The sequence below is a fragment of the Sphaeramia orbicularis genome, chromosome 15 (assembly GCF_902148855.1).
Source record: "Sphaeramia orbicularis chromosome 15, fSphaOr1.1, whole genome shotgun sequence".
Taxonomy (NCBI): domain Eukaryota; kingdom Metazoa; phylum Chordata; class Actinopteri; order Kurtiformes; family Apogonidae; genus Sphaeramia; species Sphaeramia orbicularis.
Window position 1 is genome coordinate 17,233,134 of NC_043971.1, and position 26,682 is coordinate 17,259,815.

A 26,682-nucleotide genomic window follows, 5' to 3' on the forward strand; every position below is an offset into this window, starting at 1 on the left:
TTTTTTTTTTTTTTTTTAAAGGAACCGTGGTGAAGGTATGTTGGATTTTGGGAAGGGAACTGTGCGTTTTTTTTTTGTATATTCAGCTGAGATCAAGGAGAAGGGTGGGCTCCATACGGACGCAAATTTGGCTGTTTCGATGCCATGTGAGTGCTTTCCGTTTCCCCCCACCCATCCACCGGACCATCTTTACATCACTTCCACAGCTGAGTGCTGAGCGTCTGGCCAGAGGCAGCTGGAGCTGTGGGCCAACCAGCGGCGGGGGCGCCTGCCTGACTGAACCCACTTGGCGTCGGCCCTCCACCACTCATAGCCATGCCTGACATCTGCTGGGTCATCTGGGTGAGAAGAGAATGGGGAGAGGGACAAGATGGGGGGAGGCAGGGTTACATATAAAAGCAGGCTGCAACATGTTCCCTCATCGTCCAGAATCTCCATTACATATACACTCACATTCTTTTTGATATATAGTGAGCCCGTTTACATGCATACTAATACTCTGATCATTATCCGATATCTGGATTTATTAGATTATTAACCCATAAAGACCCTGAGCTATTTTTGCGGCAGTTCCCAAATTATTATTTTTTCTCTATATAACCCACAGGTGTCAAACATCCGGCCCGGGGGCCAAAACCAGCCCGCCAAAGGGTCCAATCGGCCCATAGGATGAATTTGAGAAATGCAAAAATTATACTGAAGATATTACCAGTCAGTCCTTTTAGTTTAGGGGTCATATAAAGCCCTACTTTAGTCTCAAGTGGGTCGGATCAGTAAAATACTATCATAAAAACCTATAAATAATGACAATTCCACATTTTTCCTCTGTTTTAGTGTAAAAAGGTGAAATTACATGAATTTACAAACTAGCCTTTCACAAAAAATATGAAAAACTGGAAATGTCCTAAAAGAAGTAAGTGCAATTTTACTAATATTCTGCCATTTACTAAAATATTTTGTAAATTTGCAGATCCACTGTGATCTGTAAGTTGTAATGCACTTTTACAAATGATAAGCAGAGGCAAAATAGAGTTAAAATTGCTCTGATTTTTCTCAATAAATTTCAGTTTTTTCATGGTTCTTCATGTTATTCACATTTTTAAAAGGACACTTTATAGATGTAAATGTTTCCATAATGTAATTTTACTTTATTCACTATAAAACATATTGAAATGTTTGGAGTTGTCATTATTTATATATTATCATGTTATTAATTTACTGGTTCGGTCCACTTCAGATCATATTGAGGGGATATGGCCCCTGAACTAAAATGAGTTTGACACCCCTAATTTAACCTTTCTCAATAAATTTATCACCATTTACTACACACATACATACACATTGCTATCTGTATTTTGTTGTTTTTCACTGAAAATCTAGTATTTTCTTATATTTAATTCACTGATCATGTAGATCAGGGGCCTCAAACTCATTTTAGTTCAAGGGTCACATACCGTTCAATGTGTTCTCAACTGGGCCGGACAGGTAAAATAAACTATAATAATAATAATCTGATTTTCTCTCTGTTGTAGTGGAAAAAGTAAAATCACGTTATGAAAATGTAAACAACCTGAAAAAACATGTACATACACCTGAAATTTATTAAGAAAAATAAGTGCAATTTTGACAAACACATCATATTGCACTTATCTTTCTTCATACATTTCAGGTTGTTCATATTCGTTCATGTTATTCACATTATATAGTGAAAAGGTTCTTAAATGTAAATATTTTCATAATGTCATTTTACTTTTCTCACATTAAACCAAGAAGAATATTTGGAGTTGTCATTATTTATAGGTTATTTTACAATTATTTAGACTGTATGTGGCCCCTTAACTAAAATGAGTTTGACACTGAAGGGACAGATTGGACCATGTGGAAGACCAGTTTTTGCCCGTGACCGTATGTCTGACAACTCTGATGTAGATGTTCACAAAAACTCAGTTTAAAGTTGAGGGTTATTATATCAAAACCGAGAGAAAACTGAAGAAAAAGTTACTTTTTCAGCACAGATATGAATAACTGAACACAAAAACAAGCCTTGTCAACCACTGTCATTGATCAAAGTCCATGGGTTTTACTGGTGAATCGATGTTGTAAAAGATGATGGTGTTTCCATGGTAACTGTGGAACCTCTGAATGTGCAAATGGGTCATATCTGATGACCATGAAAAGATGAAAAACTGCTTTTTGCACCAATTATTTACATGCATTGATAGGATTAGTAGATCAACAGGTATTAGACACTATAGATCAGTAGATGGTTTTGGTCAGCAGTGGATATTTGGGTCTTTATGGGTTAACATTATGACATAAACAGCATAATCTGATTATGAGAAATTGGATTAACACACCTGGATTTCTCCCCAATAGTCCGATGTTAATCTGATTTATTTTGTTCGTTTACATCTGTGCAAAAAAATGTAATCCTAGAAAATGGAAGTGATGTAGTAAAATGTTCAGTCTGAGTTTACCATCACCACGTATGTACTCCCAAAGAAATCCAATAATGGACTGAAACGTATAAACCACAGTTTTTCAATGATTGCATTCCTGAAGCTCTCGTAAATCAGAATATTTTATTAATCTCAGGGGAAATGTAAATGGCCGAACAGAGACTTTAACCCTGGACCCTCAGATTAAAAGCCTGGCTCTACCACCTGAGCTATCCAGGCTCTGAAAGTGTCAAATCTGATTATTATAGTTATATGAACGCTCCTGCTAATCAGAATTGTATGGCCATGTAAACGGGCTCAATGTTGACACAGGAAATAAACATCTATCCCTCTGATGACTTGGGCTGTATCCACAGTATGTTTTTACTTTAAATTATTTTACTATTATTTAATCATCTTCATCTTCAGATTAAGTTTTAGCAACAAATCAGAAATAATTCAGAATATGAGCCTGAAAATGAATGACAGCTTTTCTGCAATGAATGTAATTAATATTGTCATGTTAACAAATGCAGAATATAATTGCACAACAGCTACTAACAGAGGTAAGGACAGAATTGTCTGTAATATTCACTGTCTGTGTCACCTTCTTTTTTTACTCTGAAAAAGGTTACAACAGAAGTGCAACAAGTTATAGACAGAGCTCCTAAAACCCAATCAGGCAGCAAAACCAGGACTCTAATTCATTGTTTATAGAAGTCTCAACTTCAGCAACATAATCCTGGAGTTTGCAAACTTAAACAAGGTCAGAAGTGTTTCCAAAAACCAGAGTTTTAGGGGTTGTAAATATCAGAGGAGTGCAGAGGCTAAATGAAAAACATGGTAAAAGTTATGCATATTAAAACAAAGCATTTGCATGGATATAACCTTCATTAATTATTAATCACTCTAGAATGACTGGGGTGATCTTACAGTTGAGTACATCTGCATAGAAATTAAAAAGCATTACAGAAAACCCGAAAAATAACCTTTTGAGTGTGAAGCATCTTTGACCTGTAGTACAGAGTGTGACAGCGTTTCAGTTCAACATGTTAGATTCATGTGTTTTTGTGTTCTTGCATTAATTTAGAGTTTTAGTATGTTGTTGATATGTTAAGTGCTAATTCTAATCGCTAATGCTAATGCTACAATGCACATAAGACTGCGATGTAGACGACATAGGTTGGAATTTTTGCAAAAACCCTTACATTTACTCCAGAGTTCTTCATTGTCTTTTTTCTGCTTTTTTATTGTTTAAAATAGTGTGTAAAATAAGCTACCATTAGTTTAGAAATGGAGTTAGCTCATGTAAAACAGTGTCCAGCTCCCATTAGAATACAGTTTCAACACAACACATGCAAATCCAGAACCTTCATGATGCTGCTTGACTCTTTATGAAGATGCTGTGGACAAAATACTTGTTAAAATCAACATCATCTAATTTCATAAAACTTCTGGTCATCTAAATTGTTTGTGATTAGTGGTTTACTGTGTATCCATATTAAGGCATTAGTGACTTCAGATTTTTTCAGATCAACTTATTTGCCAATAAAGTTGAAGCCGAGTTGTCGTATGATGATGTCATCACATTGACAGCGGAAGAACAACACAGACACACAGCTGTTCAACAATGAGCAACTTGTACAAATGTTCACTGTAACATTAAAGAGCAGAATTAAAAACTGGAAAGACACAAGCATCAACAGACCTTCTCAGACATTTAACCAAACAAAACCTAGGGTAACACCTTGAATTTTTTTTTCTAAATTTAACTGAACAACATGAAGTGGGAAAAAGTTAAGATAGCGGCAGAAAAGACGCACAGCGTGTTAGAGAAAAGAGCGCATTGTCTTCATGAAATAAATGAACAGAATAATCCAAACACACTGGCTGTTCAAATTATTATTCAATATCGGTGGTGCTAACATGGTTCACAGAACATTACCTAGACCGTAGTTTTTCTAGATCACAGTTAGTTTAATAATCCTTCTCTGAGTCATCTTCTTCCTTTAGTCTTGGCCTTGTGCTAGTGATGCGTGGGTCGTATTTTTTTTTTTTTTTAAGCCACTTTGTGGAAATTTTTGTCCTGCCCTGCAAATAGAGTGACATTTTTAGGACCCGCACCAACCTTTTCTCTAATTCAGTTTGTTTTAATTCGTTTTTAGAGCAGGTTTGCTAGTTTTTATTAGTTTTCATTAATTTCTAAATGCTTAGTTTTAGTATCAATTTTAGTTTTGTCGTATCTTTTCTCTTCTTCTCCGTCGTATTCAAATCAATCCCAGACAGGATTCTGCTGCTTTCTCCCAACTTTAGTCTCCATGTTTCCAGGTAGAGTGGGGACCAGAAAAGGACTGTAAACCACAAGTGACGGACCATGAAGTGTCGTATGGTGCAGCTAGCTAAAATTTCTAGAGTGTAATAAACTGATTTCATATCAATCCGACATTGACAAAGACGAAAACGAAGGGAATTTTATCCATAATTTTTATCTGTCTTAGTTAGTTTTGTAAACACAAAATACAGTTTCAGTTAGTTATCGTTTTTTTTCTTTTAATTATAGTTTTCATTTATTTCAGTTAACGAAAATGTTTTTTCAGTTCTAGTTTTCGTCATTTCGTTAGTTTTCATTAATGATAATAACCTTGCTTCCTCCCACTCCTTTTGGAATGTGCAAATGAAGTCATGCATATGTATAAGTTTTGTTTTTTTCCATGACTTCTTAATACCTGTTTTATTTCTAAGGACTAAATAAGATTACTTTGTCTTGTTGCGTATTTGAAATAAACTAAATTTTAAAAAAAAACAACATAAAATAAAAATAACCCTAACTACCAGTTTCAGAACACAAGGCCAGTTCATCCTGTCTTCATATCCATTTTAAGGCTGTAACAGTATACTCTCCAACCTTCAGTTCACCTCCCTTGACTATATCCCTGACTTTTTACCTTTGCTTCTGCTCTAAAGGATTCTGCCTTCCTCCCCCGCCCCCCCCCCCATTCAGTCGCCTCCCTATTCACCTCCATAACATGCCCCATCTCCTAACCCCTGCTCCCCATCCACCTCCTCTGCTCTCTCCTCCTTCCATTCTGTCTAATCTATTATGAATGTGCTTTGGTGCAGCGCTGCTCACTTATCTGGCCATCTGAGAGCTGTGGCTCAGTGTGTAGGTATGCATCTGTGTGTGTGTGTGTGTGTGTGTGTGAGTGTGTGTCTGGAAAACCTGAACTTAAATGCAATTGAGCAGCTTGTTCATCAACTCACCGTGGTATTATGTCTCCCTGCATAGCACACACAAACCTCTCAGATGATTTATGATCTCTCATTAACCTCCCAAGTTGTCAAGATGCTGACAGAAGTTTTTAGTAAAGCGACCGACACAAGATAAGGGAATGTAGCGTAAGCAGAACACACTAATGAAGAGGAAGCTCTAGCGTGGATGTGTACATCCTTTCAGATCATTTTTACATGAAAAGATCCTAATAAATGAACTAGGAGAGTTAATATCATCAAGAAGCTGTAGAGGAAGAAGTAAGAAGACAAATATTAACTTCATACAAGGTAGTTTTAAGCTGGGAAGGTTATTTTTGATTTGATTTTTCTTTTTTTTCCCTTTTTCAAATAGTGACAAATAAATAATCAGATGATTTGTAAAAGATCATCCCGCATTAAAAGCCAAAAAAATTATGTATTCATGAGACAATGAAAAAAAAAACATTTGCTGCAGTTACAAAATTTTACTCTGATTAGAGATTCCAACTTATCTGTTAACAAGGACACTACAGCGATCAGATAAAATGTGTTTGTACATGAACCAAAGCTTTTGATTCAGATAAGTACTTTACTCAGTGCAGGGTGAAGCTTCTATTCTAAAACACATGAAGTAGAAGAGGAAAGTTCAAAGGTTTCAGGCTTTGTTTGTCGTTTCAAACACATCAGCAGTCTGTTCATCAGTCCATTTGAGAACTGGAACATAGACCAGTTTTGGTTTTATGGTTTACTTCTACTAAGATTCTGGCCTTTCTGGAAAATGTGCAGAAATGATAGTGTTAATGGCTAGATCTACGAAGATCCCAATTTGCGAGCGCAATCTAGAATTTTGCGTGTGAGGTTGAATTTACGTTTGTGGGTGATTTACTGAGATTGCTTGTGCAAATGTCAACAGGTGCAAAGTCTTGGAGACTGCCCTATTTAAATGAGGATTTTGTGTCTCAATTATTTTTTCTTCCGTCACTCCAAAAATGTTCACACGAGGGTGAAAAATGCGTTCTCTGTGTTTTGTTTCATCGTTTCGATGTCTCCTTCTTGCGACAATAACCACTCTCATGTGCGCGAAATTATGAATACAAACCGTTTGCACCTCCCTTTGAGACGTCTTAAATATAGACACAGTATCTATGAGCAAAATTACTTTCTGGTTTGATAAATCACTTTGCGTGTGCTAAATTAATATATGTACATTTTCTCCTCTCATCACATGCACAACTGCATGTAAACGCCCCATATTGCATATTCATTGAGGCAAACGTACTAACTGGATGCAGACGCACTATTTCGCACCTTTGAAAGATGCAACCCTTAGTACACACTGTTAGTAAATCAGTTTGTAAATTTTTTTTGTGTGTGCAATGAGTTTGCACACGTTTTTATACACACAAACCTTTAGTAGATCCGGGCCTATGTGTTTACATTGTGCTAATATTCTTCTTTTTCCAGTCAAAGGTTTAACTGCTCTCGACCCAAGTAAAAATGTCTTCTGATGGAGGCGGATCTTGTTGTCAGATTGAGGTTATTACTGGCAATTTTGATCAGTTTGGGCTGTTTTTATGATCATTCTGTGGGATATTAAAGCCTATGTAAAAACCTGTTACTGTTAAGACACTCTCAACACTGTACTTGGAGATGTTTGATTGAACATTAAGTAAATACTCTGAGGATGTAATTTTTATATAAATGCTTAAAGACCTAAACAGACACTGAAAACGTCTACTGATTTGAAAGGCTTAATAACTTTAGAACCACTAATCTGATCAATACATGTAAATAATTCATGTAAAATGCAGCTTTTCAGCGGGATCGGATGTGTCTTTTTTGGACGTTCAGAAGCTCCGTTGTGAATGTGGAAACACTCTCGTCTTCTGCAACGCTGATTCAGCAGTAAAATCCAAGTAGTTTAATAAATGACAGTGGTTTTAGACGGTGGTTTTTAAGGTCAGTTAACGGTATATGTTACTGAAAAAGTCACTTTTTCCTCAGGTTTGATAAACTTTGACTTTACTCTGACCTTCTATGAACGTGTACATGATCAGTGAAATAAATATGAGAAAATGCCTGGTTTTTGAAAATAATATAATAAATGGTCATAAATCACTGAGGAAACATTAAATGTAGAGAAAAAATCAATTGGAAAAATAGTTTGAGGTATTTAAGAGTTAACTGAAAGCTGTTTTATGTTCCAAAACACGATAGTTCATGGTAGTAAAACTTTTTGACAGAGTGACTCTAAGTATGATGCAGCTAATTAACGCTGTAAATACTCTTTTTGTTGCTGGAATAACGGAGGTGGGGAATCAGAAGTCATTGTTTGTTTTAGATCTATTAAACTGCAGCACATCTGTCATATCAGACCTGGAAAACACTGACTGGAACAGACTGAATTTTAATTTGAGTGCCCGTGTTGGAACTGGAAATAGTCAAGCGTTTAATCATTGGCTGTAAAACTGAAAAGCAAAACGCAGTTGGGAGTGTCAATAAATTACAGCTTGCTTTCTGCTCGAATAAAAATGTTAAAAGACTAGTTTCCAGTTTTAAATATGTATCATGCGGACACTGGTTAAGAGTCACGCAGCTTTTCAATGACAAACCAGGACAAAGAGACCGAACCTTTGAAAAAAACCCTTTGAGTTATTGCACAATAACTATGGAAAAAGAAAAAACTGAATAGAATTTAAACCCACTATTGGGGCTTTTTGGACAGGATGAAACTGTGAGGTCATTGCTGCAGAATCGGGGAGTAGCACGTAGAAAAGACTAGAAAAAATCTGTTTTGCAGGAAAAATAGGAGAAAAAGAGGAATTTTTTTTTTAAAGTCATAAAAAAAAACAGTAAACATTTGAGAACACATCGTGGAAGAGAGGATTTACAACTATATTAGCTCAACAGATTCACTTAAATTCAAAGAAAACCTCCTTGTAAGCACATGTTGAATATGCAGTGTTTGGTACAGGCTGCTTTCAGGGATGATTAAATATAAAATTTTCAATGTAAGATCAGATTTAACCAAGTTTGAGTCTGAGTTTTGGACAAAATCGTCTCGTTCTTATTCAAGAATTGTAAGTAAATATAAAGTGAGGCAGCATGCAAGTATGTGGTTCAGTGCAAAATGGGTGTTTTATGCTGGAATATGATTACTAACCTGTTTCATTATCTACATTTTGCAGGTAAACCATAACCACACTGAACAATGAACTCCACCACTAAAGTATAGACATTTTTAATTGCACTATTTTGTACATTGCATCGCATACATTGGCACTGATGTGTGTGTGTGACGTATTGCTGTATGATAAATGAAGGAGGTTGATGTGTGAGTGATGCATATTTTGTTTTTATTATATATTTTTATAGTTATTATTACTATTTATTACTATTACTATCTATGAGTCTGCATCCTGATAGTGCACCTAAATTTCATTGTACATTTTGTATAATGACAAAGTATCTTATCTTATCTTATCTTATCTTAACCTCCTAAGACCCAGCTATGGGTTTTCTGTCCACATTTGTGGACAAGAATTTCACAACTTTATACGGAAAAAAAAAAAAAAAAAAGCAAACTGTCCACCACAAAGGACAATCCATAAAAATTTTAAAAACTGCATCGGAAAAAACTGTTGCATCATGATGTTTCCAATACAGGAGGTCCTCGGGTTACGAACGAGTTCCGTTCCTACGCTGGCGACGTAACCCGAATTTCCGCGTAAGTCGGAATTAACCCTTTAATACCCCCTAAATCTCTAAATAAATATCCACATACATGGGCTTTGTCCTTAATAATGGTCGCCACGGTCGACCAACTGAAGCCTAATGCTTTACCGATGTTCGTCGGCATCTCGCCTTTCTCCGACCTTTTGATGATATCCAGCTTCGTTTCCATCATAATGGCTTACCTCTTGGCTGGACCAGCATCGCTAGAAGATCCTGCTTTCTTTTTTGGGGCCATGATGTGAAAAAGGAGGGTGAAAAAGGCGAGGATACCGAGAAAATTACGGAGCACAAACAGATACTCTACACCAGGCATGTCCAAAGTCCGGCCCAGGGGCCAATCACGGCCCGTGGTCAGATTTTATACGGCCCACAGCTTCGGTTTTAGAATGTATTGTTTATGGCCCGCTTTGACTGTTGAACCGCGTACATGAATCATAAAAGGTTCCAAATGCAGTTTCTCCTTTCACCTCATGGTGGCAGCACCACTCTAACTCTATCTGGCTCTGTGACTTTGCCGTGAACCTTTTTCGCTAATTTCTAACCACGGTGCCTGTAAATAAAAAAAACGAAGTTGACAGTGAGGGCCGCCGCTTCCAGGAGAGATGGGAATTACAATTTTTTTTCACTGAAAATCGAGGTGATTGTGTTTGCCTAATTTGTCAAGAGACTGTTGCCTTGTTTAAGGAATTCAATGTAAAGAGACACGAGCAGACAAAACATGCTAACGCATATGACAAGCTCGCAGGGAATGAGCACTCTGAAAAAGTGAAGCAAATTCAAGCTGCTTTAAACTCACAACAGTGACTCTTCATTTGAACCTGGGAGTTCAGTGAATTCACCACCAAGGCAGGCTACCAAGTTGCCAGGTTAGTTGCCTCTAACTGCTGGTGTTATGTACTTGTAGATGTGACACAAAATATTACTCTCTGAATGATTTTGTGAAAGACAAGCGTAAGAGTCATATGTTTTCATCTTAAATGTTAACAGACTTTGCATTACTGAGTAAAATGTGAGTAATGATTACTCATATAAGTCATGTTTAAAATGAATGTGGGGTTAAGATTTTTATCCACTTCTTGGACGTTTAAGATACTCCACACAGTTTGTTCTATGTTATCTGACTCCAGATGTGAAAGGAAGGCAGAAATGTTTTTTTTTTTTTTTATTTGTTCACACCTGAGTGGCTTAGATTTGGTTACATTGCCATTTTAAAAAATGATATTGCGACAATGAAAATAAAATTGTTGTAGAATAGCGCTTTTATATGTCATTTTTACTGTTTAAAAAACGTCCGAAGGGACCACTGGCCCCTGGCAATGTCCACATTATCAGATCTGGCCCTCTTGAAAAAAAGTTTGGACACCCCTGCTCTACACTATGGGGCTGGAGACAAACTGGCAGATGAGACTCAGGCGTCGTAAAGTCGAAACAGCATAGGTCGAGTACCGCATAACCTGAGGACCTCCTGTATAGGCACTTATTTAATAAAAAACAAAAAAAGCTTGTACTTTGCTAACGTCTCCTGGATCTCAGGAGGTTAAACAGTGACATTAACTATGAAGTAAAGGCTTTATTAGGCTCAGTGGTCAGTTACGATTTTGTAAAGTCATAAGTAAAAATCAGAAAAGATAACCACAAGATAAAATCTACTTAAACCTCATAAATTCACATTCAAGTCTGTATAATTAATAAAGTTATTTCATTGCCCTGTTAAAACTAATTCAACAACTCCAAATGTACCACTTCCTCTACAATTACTTGATAAATTACAAACCCCTGAATAGAAATCACTCATTTCTTCACCAGGTTTTTATTTTAAAACCTATTTCCATCTTACAGCACTTGAACACTGGTGGAGATCAGACAAAAGACTAAACTTTAGATGAGTATTCCAGAACAAAAAAGGTGAAACAAAAATAACATTCAATTTTCTACCAGTTTTTCTAAATTTTCCAGTTAAAGCTTCTACTGCTCTCGACCCAAGTAAAAATGTCTTCTGATGGAGGTGGATCTTGTTGTCAGATTGAGGTTATTAAGGGCAATTTTGATCAGTTCGGGCTGTTTTTCTGATCATTCTGTGCGATATTAAAGTCTATGTAAAAACCTGTTACTGTTAAGACAATCTCTTAACACTGCTTAACACTGTATGTGGAGATGTTCGATTGAATATTAAGTAAATACTCTGAGGATCTAATTTTTATATAAATGCTTGAAGACTTAAACAGACACTGAAAGCATCTACTGATCTGAAATGCTTAATAACTTTAGAACCACTAATCTGATCAATACATGTAAATAATTCATGTAAAATGCAGTTTTTCAGTTTTCAGCGGGATCCGATGTGTCTTTTTTTGGACGTTCAGAAGCTCCGTTGTGAACGTGGAAACACCCTCATCTTCTGCATCACTGATTCAGCAGTAAAACCCAAGTACTTTCAAAAATGATAGTGGTTTTAGACGGTGGTTTTTATGGTCAGTTGCTGGAAAAAGTCACTTTTTCTTCAGATTTGATAATACACTGACTTTACTCTGAACTTCTGTTTGATTTTTTTTTTCATGTGTTTTTCCGTCAAGTTGACCCTGACAAATCAAAAGGAGGGAATGTTAATACTGACTCTAAATCCTCTGTTCTTCGTACTGTCTGTAATTCTCCAAATTCTAGTTTGTCATACACCAGGACCCAATCCTTATTCACCCTTTACCCCTACCCCTTGGCCCTTGCACTTGACACTATCCCTTAAAATGGAGCTGCAAGGGGTAGGGGTTGAAACATTCCCCTATGAAATGGGACAACCCTTTGTGACCTGTTACGTCATCAGCAGTCATCGATGCCGCTATAAACAGATGCGACAACTTTGTTTCTGTAAGTATTCATCATGCCGTCAGCAGCTGTAAACGTCTATGTTGCATGGGCTTTTTGCGGCTACACAAGAAATTTGCCTGAGTAAAATTTACTCAAATTGAAGAAAATTTTACTCTACTCAGATAACATTTGGTCCATCTCTAAAAAGAATAACAGTTGCTCTTTGGGTAGAGCTCTCCAAACTCAATTTAGAGCCAAATTTACTCAATATATACAGGGTGGGGAAGCAAAATTTGCAATATTTTGAGGCAGGGATTGAAAGACAGTGTATGACCAATTAGTTTATTGAAAGTCATGAGAATTTATTTGCCACAAGAAAACTGACATAATAGAAAATGTTTTATTCTATGTGTCCTCCTTCTTTCTCAATAACTGCCTTCACACGCTTCCTGAAACTTGCGCAAGTGTTCCTCAAATATTCGGGTGACAACTTCTCCCATTCTTCTTTAATAGTATCTTCCAGACTTTCTCGTAATAGTTTTGCTCATAGTCATTCTCTTCTTTACATTATAAACAGTCTTTATGGACACTCCAACTATTTTTGAAATCTCCTTTGGTGTGACGAGTGCATTCAGCAAATCACACACTCTTTGACGTTTGCTTTCCTGATTACTCATATGGGCAAAAGTTTCTGAAAAGGTATGGATAATAGTGTTAGGTATGATTATGACATCAATATATGTTTGGTTTCAAAACAACTGACGTAGTGCCTGCTGAGAAAAAAACAACTAAATGTTCATTGTAAATTTTGCTTCCCCACCCTGTATAGATAAAAATGTATTCTTTTTGAGGAAAATACTTTTGACTCTCGAAAAAATGCTCAGTAATTTTTCCTGTGTATCAACTATAAACCACAGATGTACGATCTACAACACATTGAAATGGCATTAAACGGTCGATAAAATGATCAAGTTATTTGCGAAGAAAATACATACATTTGTGTGTTTCTTTCGTCACACTACTGCACTTTTTAGCAGTCTTTACCTCCATCTTACCAATGATTCAAACAGAATTATGGGAAATTTCTCCTACCCCTCCGTTCCTAGTGTGGTCTTGGAAAATCTCCGTTTCGAGGTCTGTACAGCCCTCCGTCTTAGCCCTTCCCCTCTGTCTAACTGAGAATCGGGACAACCCTACCCCTTCATGTGTACGCACAAAACGGAGGGGTAGGGGTGAGGGCCAAGTGATGAAATGGGATTCAGCCCAGGTACCTGTTATGACCTTTGTTACTGCTATTTCTTATATTATTTCTGTTGTTTTTACATCAAATAAGACATCACACCTAGCTCTGTATTCTAACCATAAGTCTGTTAGCCTAGAACCATTGGTCAGACATCCTGTCAGCTGCAGGACATGCAAGTTGCACATACACGTTTTAGAATCCACACTGCAAAAATCTAAATCTTACCAAGTGTATTTTTCTCATTTCTAGTCAAAATATCTCATCACACTTAAAATAAGACATAATCACCTAAAGAGTAACTTTTCAGTGAGATGTAAGAAGTTATTTTTAGACAATAGATCTTGAAAATGTTATTTCAAGAAATCTTACCAAGATAATTTTCACTTGTTCCATTGGCAGATTTTTTTTTTTGCTTTAATTAAGCAAAAAATCTGCCAATGGAGCAAGTGAAAATCCTCTTGGTAAGATTTCTTGAAATAAGATTGTCTAAAAATAAGTTCTTATATCTCACTGAAAAGTTACTCTACAGGTGATTATGTCTTATTTTAAGTGTGATGAGATATTTTGACTAGAAATGAGAAAAACACACTTGGTAAGATTTGGATGTTTGCAGTGCAGGGACCTAAATATAACAGGTGGCAATCACCAATCAGATTGCCTCATGTTGCATCATATATAAACTGTTTCTCCTGACACAGCTCTTCTCTATTAAAACCCTTGTGCTTATCTTCTGCTTGGGGACTCTTACAGACTGAAGGCGAAGCTCTGTCTGTCAGATTCTCACTTGTGCTCAATAAAGGATCGCCTGATTGACAACCAATCCAATCCCCACGAAGTCTTTGTCCTTTCCACCTCCCATCACAGTCTTAAAAACTGCAGCTTCATACAGTAGAATTTCCTGTATTGTATTTTTAACTCACCTTCACTTTTCTCACCCTGTATTTGAGGACCATCCTTTATTTGATCGGTTTGACAATGTGCCTATTCATTAATATGGCTGCCAGGTTTATGTGAGGAAATAAAATAAATGGAGTGTTCTTTGTGTTAACATATTTAGTCTGTGTATGTGTGGAGCTGCAACAATTGATCAACTGAAAAATTGTCAATAATGACATGAAAATTCTTCTCAAATGTGCCCAATATTTTTGAACTAGACACATTTGGTGAAGGTCTACGGAAGAGGAATAGGACCACTGGAAAAAAAAAAAAAGTCAATTTATATATATAGATATATATATATATATATATATATATATATATATATATATATATATATATATATATATATATATATATATATATATATATGTGTGTGTGTACACATATATATATATATATATATATATATATATATATATATATATATATATATATATATATATATATATATATATAATTTTTTAATTATTCAGAGAAAAAAAGTCAGAATTCTGAGAAAAAAGTCAGAATTCTGGGGGAAAAAAAGTCAGACTTCTGAGATTAAAGTCAGAATTCTGAGAAAAAAGTCAAAATTCTGAGAAAAAAGCCAGAATTCTGAAAAAAAGTCAGAATTCTGAGATTAATTTTCAGAATTCAGATTTTTTTCTTGGAATAATAATTTTTGAAAATATACTGCACCTTATTTGTTTATTTATTTTTTCCAGTGGCCCTAATCCTCTTCCATAAAGGTCTGGGTTTAAGGTTTTGCTCTTATTTTAAATAAAGCCAAATAGGCAATTCAGTAAATAACTTGTACATTAATTGACAGTGAAAATAAAGCTGTGTCTGTGTGTTACCTGGTTCATATTCCACTGCTGTCCTTGTTGCATGTTGTACATGTTCTGTCCTTGGTTGGCGGGCATCACCCCCTGCTGCATGCCCATGTAGCCGCCGTTGGGCATAGCCATGCCCGACATCATGGCCCCTCCTCCCATCATGGTGGTCGGCGGGACGGCTCCGCCCATCCCCGGGGTGAAGCCCTGCTGGGTGAACTGCATCTGAGGCTGGCCCATGTACATACCTGCTGGAGGAGATTCAAACACACAATCAGATCAGAGCGTCCTTGTGCCCTTCAGCATTTTATAATAATAACAGGACATCAAAGGAACAGAGCTGAGCTGAAGTAAAAAGGTGAGGGCTCAGCCATCACAATCAGGCAGAGATGTCAAGGTTTCGATATAATTTAAGAGAGGTCTCCAAGTTTTTTGAAATGACTTTAAGGAGCCATTGAAGGAATATCTACGCTTTTCAAGTCTAATGGTTCTTCATTAATTTTCAACTCAAAACTGTAAAAGAAATTAATTTGGCTGTTTTTTTATGTTTTGTTTTTTGTTTTTTTTTTACAACTTTTGATTTTCATAATGCACAATTTTTTTATACATTTTGACTCTTTATAGTCGTAGCCATTCAACATCTTTGCTTTCACTAAATTCTGTAAGTCTCCAAACTTAATGATGTTACTTACTGTACGGGATGTAGATTAGATTTACAGACAAATGTGATTTACAGAAAACTATGGATGTATGTAGTGTTTTCAACTGTCCTACGCTGCCCTTCATATGTCAACAAAACAAGGTAATTTTCAGTGACTTTCACATATGGCAGCTGGATGAAAATCAACGGCTCACCAAGGTTAATAAATACATTCAATGGCTCATGGAAGGTCATTTCTATCACCAATCATAACAACAAACATCAGGAATAAAAGCATCTGCAATAATGCACATTAAAATGAAAAAAAAAAAACAATACCTTTCTGACCTTTATACCTACTTTGTATCCAATACTGCAAAAAGTTCTTACTTCTATAACTAGCAAACACATTTAAAAACTAACTAAACTAAACAGAAAATGAAAACAAAAGGTCAAAATGAAAATTAAACTAATGAAAAATGCAAAACAGTTCTAACCTTGGTAACACGCTGTTCCAAGGACACAACAAGACAACAGGTTGCAGTCGCTCACAGCGGGATGAGAAAAACAGCATCTTTTAAAATCTATTTATTTTTAGCTTTATTTGGGCATGTTGTGGCCTATTTATCACAAGAGAAATGATGGGAAACAAGTGGTTCCAGGCACAACAAACCCCACCCTTCGCACATATTGTAGCTTATTTTGGCATCGATCCAGCTGATGTCATCATGTCTATGCATGTGCTAATGTCAGCATATCAATTACCTTTATATATGTACCAAGTTTGAAGTAAATTGAAACAAAATTGATGTTTTTATAGACAGGGGAAATTTCGGCCATTGTAAGTAAATGGGAGAAGAAAAAGATTTTAAAAATTCATTAAAAAAATTAACTTTGACCTACTTTTCCCAAAATGTATTGACATCTATTCTGGGTCACTGGCAATCTATAAACCCAATTTGGTATGAATTCAACAAACACTTTTGCTGCTACAGACATTTGAAATTTTGTCCATTATAAGTAAATGGGGAAAAAAAAAGATTTTAAAATTTCATAAAAAAATTTAACTTTGACCTAGTGTTCCTAAAATGTAATGAGATCTATTCTAGGTCACTGGCAATCTATAAACAAAATTGGGTGTGAATTCAACCAATAGTTTTGCTGCTAGAGTGTTAACAAAAAAACAAACTAACAAACAAAGAAACAAACCAAAAACAAAACCCCTTGCCTCCCCTTCGGGGGGTGGGGTAATAAGGCCCTTAAATCAGAGTCCAACCTCAGATGTTTTATTTCAAGGCTGGTTCTTCAAGTCACTCTGACACCAGAATATTTATTTTTTTTAAAAAAAGTCCAAAAGCTGTTAGTGCAGTTCTTGAAGGCTGTTGGCTGCTTCAAGACATTTTACAAGGACATGAATTATTAAAATGTCCATACTGCTGATACATGTCACCAAATCAGCCAAGACTGACTATATGACTATAACGTTTAAGTTAATGTTAATACAACACTTCGATTCTTTCATAAAGTTCCATAAAAAATGAAACTATTACACAAACCACACTGAAAGGATGATTTATTGTGCCTGCATCGTATCATATTTTAATGGAGAATACATCACTCAGGAGCAGCGTGACACCACTGTGGCAAAGGGATAAAACAATGCTTTAACTGAGGGCGCTCCATAAAGATAACTTTTATAAATAAGCAAAAAGAACCTCTGGCGCTACCCAGCTCCAGACAGACAACAAGTTAAAGGAAAAACCAACATGAAGTGCCTCCAGAACAGCTTCAGTTCTGCTTGGCACTGACTTTAAAAGTCTGTGAACACCACTGGAGGGATGGAGACCATTCCTCCAAATGATATTCCTTCTTTTGGTGTTTATAAGAATGGTGGTGGATAGTTATTGCATGTCAGTCCGGAAGAGAATTCTTGATGCAAATCCACTATTGACATGTGAACAGCACAGAATACATAGGACAATTACCGAAATAAGAAAAATATTGAAATAAATAAGTAAATCAAATAAAATAGAATTTAAAAGTGGGGGGGGGGCAGAGATGCTAAGGTTTCAATATAATTCAAGAGAGGTCTTCAAGTTTTTTCAAATGACTTTAAGGAGCCATTGAAGGAAAATGTAAGCTTTTCAAGTCTAATGGTTCATCATTAACTTTCAACTCAAAACAGTAAAAGTAATTCATTTGACTGTTTTTTTGTTTGTTTGTTTGCTTGTTTTTTTTTTTTTTTTTTTTTACAACTTGTGATTTTCATAATGCATCAATTTTTATACATTTTGAGCATTTTCAGTCGTAGCCATTTAACATCTTTGCTTTCAGTAAATACTGTAAATCTCCGAACTTAATGATGTTACTTACTGTAAAAGGTTTAAATTAGATTTACAGACAAATGTTTTTATTTTTTATGACATGATCTTTACTGAATTTTTCCTTTACATATGAAAAACAGAGCAAAATAACAGTAAAACAAAAAACAAAAAAACACAAACCAAAAAAACAAACAAACAAACAAAAAAAAAAGTTTTAGGTCAATGACATTTCCAGTTCAAGAATGTTAACTGGACTTAGTGATAAGTAATGACTGCTGTAACCATGTATATGTATATTATTGGCATCGTTATTATTATTGTTATTATTATTATTATTATTATTATTATTTATGTTTCATCTGGTCAGAGATTGTCCACGTCTTCAGTATACTGGCATTGATAACTGGCATAAAGTGTGGAAATGTATAGCAGATTTACAGACAAATGTGATTTACAGGAAACTAGGAATGTATATTGTGTTTTCAACTGTCCTACGCTGCCCTTCATATGTCAACAAAACATTATTTTCAGTGACTTTCAATCACAGCTCACTTTCACTTTTAAAAGTCTGTGAACACTACTGGAGGGATGGAGACCATTCCTCCAAATAACATTCCTTCTTTTGGTGTTTGTAAGAATGGTGGTGGATAGTGATGTCTGTCCAAAATCTCCCACAGATGATGGCAATTATAATCTGCATGTTATATTCACTAATTTAGAGAAGCACTTCCAATATTTTCTCTTTCAACGGCATAAGCTCATCCATTCTGGGGTTTGGTTAAGTGGATAATGCCTCTGGTCCACACTCAGGTAACAGTAATGCACCTTAAAGCTGAATGCCATCTGCAGTAAACAGAACCTGCCTGCACTTGAAAACCCACGGCCTTCAGTCCACACCAAAGTTTTTGCACATACGGACAGATGGACGATGAACTGATGACAATACCCTGCGGCGAGGGCTGAGGGTAAAAACTGACAAATGAGAGAAATCTGTTTTGAGCTAGTGTTAAAAGAAAGTACGAAACCCTGGGGAACCCCACAGAGGTAGTCCACAGCCTCTATATAGACAGTGGAGGAAAAAAGACACCCTTAACTTTTACACAGCCTCAAACATATTTGCGGAAAAATCGTTTTTGGGTTTCAAAAGATGTGACTTTTTGTTAACAAGAAAAAAATAACCAAACTAAAGTCTTGACAGTATAAACATGCCAGACTCAGACTTAGACTCGGCTTTACTGGCGTTCAATCAATGGTACATGATAGAACGTAATATAGTTACCTAACTCTCAGTTTTGTAGCATAAGAAAGATAAAAGAATAAAATAGAAAATAGAATATTTAAAAGGTAAATCGAGAAGAACAAAAACTACAATAAAACTTACAAAAAATAATACAATAACAAAATACATTCTTAATATGTACAAAATTACACAGTATGCAGCAACAGTACAAGTACAAGTACAAGTGATGGTGCATGTAACAGCAGCAACAGTGAAATAAAGTGTCAGTAATGTCTTTAGCAGCATCATGATCTGTTAAGGTGTGTGGTGGACAGTCTACGCTGCTGAGCATGTGGGTACGGAGAATGGAACAATACTTGGCAAAGTTCAATGACTTAAGAGTGATTCTAAATGCAATATATCATAAATACATGGGGTGTGAAAAAAGCACCATTCTTATTACCTCTGCTAAGGAGGTTATGTGTTTGTCGGCGTTGGTTTGTCTGTTTGACTGTCCGTGTGCAAGATACCTCAAAAAGTTACTGGTGGATTTGGATGAAAATTTAAGGAAATGTTGATACTGGCACAAGGAACAAATGATTAAATTTTGGTGGTGATCGGGGGGGGCATGGGGGGGCCCACTGATCTGTCTTGGTGGAGGTCTGCGCTCTCTGAGTGCTTCTAGTTTATAGATTGAGAACCTCCTAAACCTATCAAATCATATGAACTAGACATTGAGTGTTGTGGAAGAGTTACAGTTAAACTGTTGTACATTTGTGTGATATTTAACTCCACCAAGGGTAACAGCTGAGGTTATGTTTTCATCGGGGTTTGTCTGTCTGTCTGTCTGTCTGTCTGTCTGTCTGTTAGCAAGATGAGTCAAAAAGTTATGGAAGGATTTTAATGAAATTTTCAGGAAATGTTGATACTGGAACAAGGAACAAATGATTTAATATTTATAGGTGGTGGTGGGGGGGACTGATCTGCCTTGAAGGAGGTCTGTGCTCTCCGAGTGCTTTTCTAGTTGTTTTCTATTTTTAGTTGATTTAGTTCTATATATTGGAGTGTCCTTTTGGATCTGGAATCTCTTTTGCCTATTTATGTTTGAAGTCAAGTCTATCTATATGTGTAATTATGGCTATGAAATGGACAGAGTTTATTTTTGATATCTATAAAATTTTTTGTGTTTTGTGCAGGATCATTTAGAATTTATTCAAAAATGTGCAAGATTTGTTCAGGTACTTTGAGCAACTGACAAGGGACTTTGTGATCAGTAGAAAAAGAATGGGTAAGGGGGTGGGAGTATATAAGTTGTACTTCATCCTGCTCCTTTTTGAATATTTTATTTAATTTTATTTAATTTTATTTATTTATTTATTCATTCATTCATTCATTCTTTCATTCATTCATTTATTCATTTATTTATTTATTTATTACTTGTTTTTGTTTTTTGATAATTGAAAAAACAAACAAAAACAAAACAAAACAAAACAGAACAAACAAACAAAAAAAACTGGACCTTTCAGATTAGGCTCAAAACTGCTTTTTATTACAGCTTTCAGTTATTGCTGACTCAGGTGACCCTGACTCCCTTAGTTACGCTGCTATGGGACCGCTGCTGCTGGGAGAACTCCCATGATGCACTGAGCAACCCTCCTGTCCTCCTCTCTCCGTGCATTTATATGCCACTATTGTAAGTCATTAACTTTGTCCTCACTGTTCTCAGTCTCCCTGGTCTTTTTTGCAGGTACCTCTGGCTCTGGAGCTGCTCAGTATAACAGGTGCCTCTGTACTCTATATACTCTATACTATCATTCTGCCTTTTCATCTCACTCTGGGTCTGGGTCTGATGGAGTTTGTGTCTCCATTTATTTGAGATTTATTGGCTTTCCCTGTATGAGGTGTAGAGTATGAGGTCTTCACTTTGCTCTGTAAAGGCCTTGAGATTGTTTGTTTTATGATTTGGCACCATATAAATACACCAGATTGGACTGAATCGATCTGAATGAAGATGTAGGATCCTTAATCACTGATTGTTTTTACATGCACTCCAGTATTATGAGGCAGTTCTGATCAAAAATACTGTTTTACACAGGACACACAGAAATAAACCAGTCAGGTACCACCACTGCCATAGCCTCAAAAAATACAAGTTGCTAAACTTCGAAAGTTTTAGTGACCTATGTTTTCTGAAGTTAATTTTCAAATGTATAAATAACGTAGCACCAGAAGCTCCTCAAACCTAAATTAAAAAATCCCATTCTGCAGGACAACTTTTGGACAGTTATTCTTCTCCTGTAAGAGTATTAAACTCTGAAACTCACTGCCATCAGACATAAAATCCATCTTAGAGTTTCAGATGTTCACCACCAGAACCAAAACCTGGTTAAAGACAAAACACAACTGTTCTCATCTGTAAATATTGTGTATATTGTGTGGGAGAGTGAGTAAGTGAATGAATGCCTCATATATAAATGCAACACTGGAATTTCGAATTGTATGGTATCACCGTTTCAAATGATGTGTATTTTATACTTGTACTGCAATGTTGTGGAAGAGCCCACCCGGAGACTGGAGTTGAGAATTAGCACTAGCTATAAACTCTATATCACAGGTGTCAAACATGCGGTCCGGGGGCTAAATCTGGCCCGCCAAAGGTTCCATTCCGGCCCGCAGGATGAAAGTGCAAAAATTAACCTGAACAGTCCGGGTTGTCCAAATCATTTTGGTTCAGGTTCCACACACAGACCAATGTGATCTACAGTAAAAATAACAACACAATAACCCATAAATAATGACAACTGTAAATTTTCTTTGTGAAAAATGATGTGGAAAAAATGTAAGTGAATAAAATAACATTACACTGTGAAAATATTAAAATTTACAAAACTATTATTTCACAATAAAATACAAATAAATACATAAATAAAAACAGAGATGAACAACCCGAAATGTGCAATTTTAACAATATTCTGCCTGTTACTAAATGTTTTGTGCATTTATGGATCCACTGTGATCAGTAGTTGTGTTAATAATAAGAGATGTAATATTGTAGGAATTGTTCAAATTTTAGTTCCAGACTCCAAAATTTTAACGATATTCTGCCTGTTACCAAATGTTTATGTAACATTGTGTGTAAATGTACATGTATAAATAATAAGTCGAGGCATAATATTTTTAAAATTGCACAAATTTTTCAAATGAAATTTCTGTTTTTTCAGGTTTTTCCACATCTTTTTTGTAAAATTTTATAAATATTTTCATAATTTAATTGGGGTTTTTTGTACTAAAAAAAAAACTTGGATTTGTCATTATTTATAGGTTATTAAGTCATTATTTTACTGGTTCTGGCCCGCTTGAGATCAAATTGGGCTAAATATGGCCCCTGAACCAAAATGAGTTTGACACCCCTGCTCTATATACATCACATCAGCTGCAAACTTATGAGTATGTTTGACTGCATTGTCCCTGGCAAATAAATAAATAAATAAATAAATAAATAAATAAATAAATAAATAAATCTGGTTCTTCATATTACCATATATATGGATTTCTGAGTGCTGTTTCTGTAATATTTACATAAAAATCTGGGCTCTTATGCCCTGTCCACATTATCAGATATTTTTTTTAAATCAGAATCAGCTTTATTGTCCAAGTATGTGAACACATACACAGAATTTGGCTTCGGTTTTTCTTTGCTCACCACGTAAAATTTCATCATGAACCTAAACACATAAACATAGACCTAATATAAACAAACATTCGACTAGAGATAAGGACAACAATGGGCTGAGATTTACAGTGGATTTGTAATATGTACAGAGTTTTATACAGTGACTGAATGTGTACAGGGATCTGGTCTGTTAAAAACATATGTTTATGTGTATATTATTATAGTGCAAATTCAGTCTGAGTTTTATACATAGTGCAAATTAGTCAGTTTAAACAGATATTTCCTGCTCTTTCTTAAAAAATTGTGTCCACATGACCTTCATTTATATGACAATGCAAAAATGACTAAAAACTTGTACAAACACTGAAGAAGAAAAAAAAAACCTAAACACCTAGACTTAAAACTGTGGACACTGTGGATAATATTCCACATAGTAGATGTGGAGACTTTAATCTGTCATGAATGTGAGCAACAATGGTTCCAGCTGCCGAAGTGTATTCATTACATGATATAGATTTATCCATAATGCTGGTCCGGTCCGCCTCCCAAAGGAATCTGTGCTGACCTTGATCTACTGCAGGTCATTTATGGATTTGATGTTGTTTGATGTTTTATTTGATGTTGCAGCTTCATTTCATAATGCAATAATAGACATGTGTAAAATGGTGTGTGATGCCATTGTTTTCCGAGTCTACACGGAGACACACAGATTTTAAAATCTTAGCTTTGGAGAGTGTTATAAAAACCTCTGCTTTTCTCTACGGCCGGAAATGTACTTTACATGTGAACGGGTGGCCTAAATGTAGAGGGAAATGTTCTGTTTGTAAAATATCCTAATTGGTGTGGACAGGGCCTTATACGGACTTCCTGTATGTTGTTGACCTGAAATAAATTTGACTATTTTTACTGAAAATAAAGCCTCTTTTAGCAACACTTTCCTATTCACTGCTGTTTGATCATGGTAACTGCTTTATTGTTTTGCATCTAAACTAAGAGGATGCTTAATTCTTTAATTACACAAACACAAAACTCTCCTTCTGCATCACTCCGGAGGTACTTTCATTGCAGATAATGTTACGTCATTTGGCTGTGCAGGTGTACGGCAATTTTCACAAACCGGGATAAGATGTACGACTTTAAGAATATCCCAGCTTCTTTTGAGGTACAAGAGCTAGATGTAACTGTATTTAAGAAAACAGGACATGATGGTTACATGTGTCAACACAAAAAAGGGGACACTTAAAAAACCAACAGGAATACTTGAGTCCAGGTAAATGCTCCCACTGTTCCGATTAAAACACTCAAGCTGCCCTGAATGAAGCTTTAAATCACAGGTGTCAAACATGCGGCCTGGGGGCCAAATCCGGCCCACCAAAGGATCCAATCTGGCCTGAAGGATGGATTTGTGAAATACAAAAATTACACTGACAATATTAACAATCGCGGATGTCAAAATCATTTTAATTCAGATTCCACATACAGACCAATTAGATATCAAGTAGGTCAGACCAGAAATGTGAATAACCTGAAATGTCTGAAGATAAGTAAATGCAATTTTACCAATATTCTGCCTGTTATTAAATATTTTGTGTATTTGTAATTGTAATGAAAGTTGTAATGCACATGTGTAAATGATAAACTCATAATCTGAGGCATAATATTGTTAAAATTGCAGTTGTTTTTCTTAAGGCGTTTCCAGTTGTTCATGTTATTCCGATTTTTGTAGATGTTAACATTATCATAATTTAATTTAACTTTTTTCCACTGTTATTATTTTACTGGTCCGGCCCACTTGAGACCAAACTGGGGTGAACTAAAATGAGTTTGACACCCCTGCTCTAAATGAAAAGGATGGAGTTTGATGCTGAAATGGCAGCGTTTCTTCTACACGGATGAGTTTGATTCTGAGGCTTATGAAGGAATAAAGTTATTATGTGATGTTATTTTCTTTGCTAAGTTGGTATTTGTAGATCCACGACTCATACTTAACTGTGACAGTTCTGACCTTGTTTCGATGATTCCAAACAGATCTTTTGCAGCTAATTGTGGTGCGATTCGTTGGGGGGTCAACCACCACTCTGGTTTTTACATCCCTACTTCTGCTGAATGAATTTCACCCCTGTGTGTGTGCGTGTGTGCGTGTGTGGTGGCGGTGGGGTGGGGATGGGGGGTGGGGGCAGCCAACCAATTGAAATAACAGGCAGGTTGTGACTGAGTTTTCTTACACCTATAGCTTACATTGCTGGCACTGAACTCACCTGAACTGAACTCAATCTCGGAATTCGCAAACATCCCCATGCACATAAATACATTGTATATCTTACCTCTCTCTATATATATATATTTCAGCAGGTGTGCATGCAGACCTTAATTCAGAGTTGCACATGCATCAACAGATCAGTGGGGGGTGGGGGTGGGGGGTCCGTGCTGTACGAGTACACATAGACCATACAGCCACTTATAAGACAGAGGGATCAATAAATTGTAAGAGATGAATAAAACTAAAATGGGGAAATAATATGTAAGAGCAGGTGGAGGGAGTTCTCCATAAGTACTGCGACGTACCTCTCTCTCTCTCTCTCTCTCTCTCTCTCTCTCTCTCTCTCTCTCTCTCTCTCTCTCTCTCAGGTTCGTACAACAGTATAGACGTACACCTGCAGGAGTCAGTGTAACATGTTTAACTGCATCTTTAGGTTTTAGGTTTTATGTTACGTTTTTCAGTCTGAGTTGCCTGTTGGCCATACATCCTCTCCCATGTTGGTGTGATTGACCCCTATCCATGGTCCTGAAACTTAATTAGGCCACTCCCACATCGCAGGTGTGGCCATCCCAGAAAATTAAATGTTTCATGTATTTTTAGTTTGCATTAAAGATGAATGTTCAGCTGTTGGACATGTAATAAGGCCTACCGTTAACTTAACAAAAAAAAAAAAAAAAATTAAGCCTGTTGACTGCTTGTTTTTTTCATGATTTGAGACCCCCCCCCGCCCCCCGCAGCTATTGACAACACAAACTACACATAAAACTGAGTTGATTTGTAGTTTTACGACTGTGTATGCTTTCTGTTTAAAACAGAGCTAAGCTAACAGAGCTATAATGTAAACTATCAGCTGATGCAGCATGTGAAGATCATAAGACATAGTCCCCTTTCTGTGACAGCGAATAACCACCTATGAGTTTTAATTGGAAGAAAACTTGATAAAACCATAAAACAGATGTGTGTAAACAATGAGGTTTATACTTTATTCCACAGGTGTCAAACATGCGGCCCGGGGGCCAAAAGCGGCCCGCCAGAGACTCCAATCCGGCCCGCAAGATGAATTTGCAAAGTGCAAGTTAGGGCATCAAACTCAAAAAATAATATCATAATAACCTAAAAATAATGACAACACCATTTTGTCCCTTTGATTTAGTGCAAAACCCATTAAATTATGAAAATGTTTACATTAACAAACTATCCTTAACAATAAAATGTGAATAACCTGAATAAATATGAACAACCTGAAATGTCTAAAGAGAATTAAGTGCAATTTTAACAATATTTTGCCAGTTACTACATGTTTTGTGCCTTTGTAGATCTGCTCTGTTATGCATATGTATAAATGATA

At 36.0% G+C, this 26,682-nt stretch overlaps 1 protein-coding gene across 5 annotated transcripts in view; it reads right to left on the reverse strand.

Moving 5' to 3' along the window:
- The window catches only part of LOC115434057 (stromal membrane-associated protein 1-like), a 255,969-nt gene continuing 229,287 nt past the window's right edge, over window positions 1-26,682 (reverse strand). For 4 of the 5 annotated variants that reach the window (XM_030155725.1, XM_030155722.1, XM_030155724.1 and 1 more), the window contains 2 exons: window positions 15,243-15,469; window positions 1-338 (listed from right to left, as the gene is read on the reverse strand). In XM_030155725.1, coding sequence (XP_030011585.1) covers window positions 195-338; window positions 15,243-15,469 — 371 coding nt within the window. In that variant the 3' untranslated portion in view covers window positions 1-194. The remainder of the gene's footprint in view (window positions 339-15,242; window positions 15,470-26,682) is intronic. The other variant, XM_030155723.1, reaches the window with a different exon arrangement.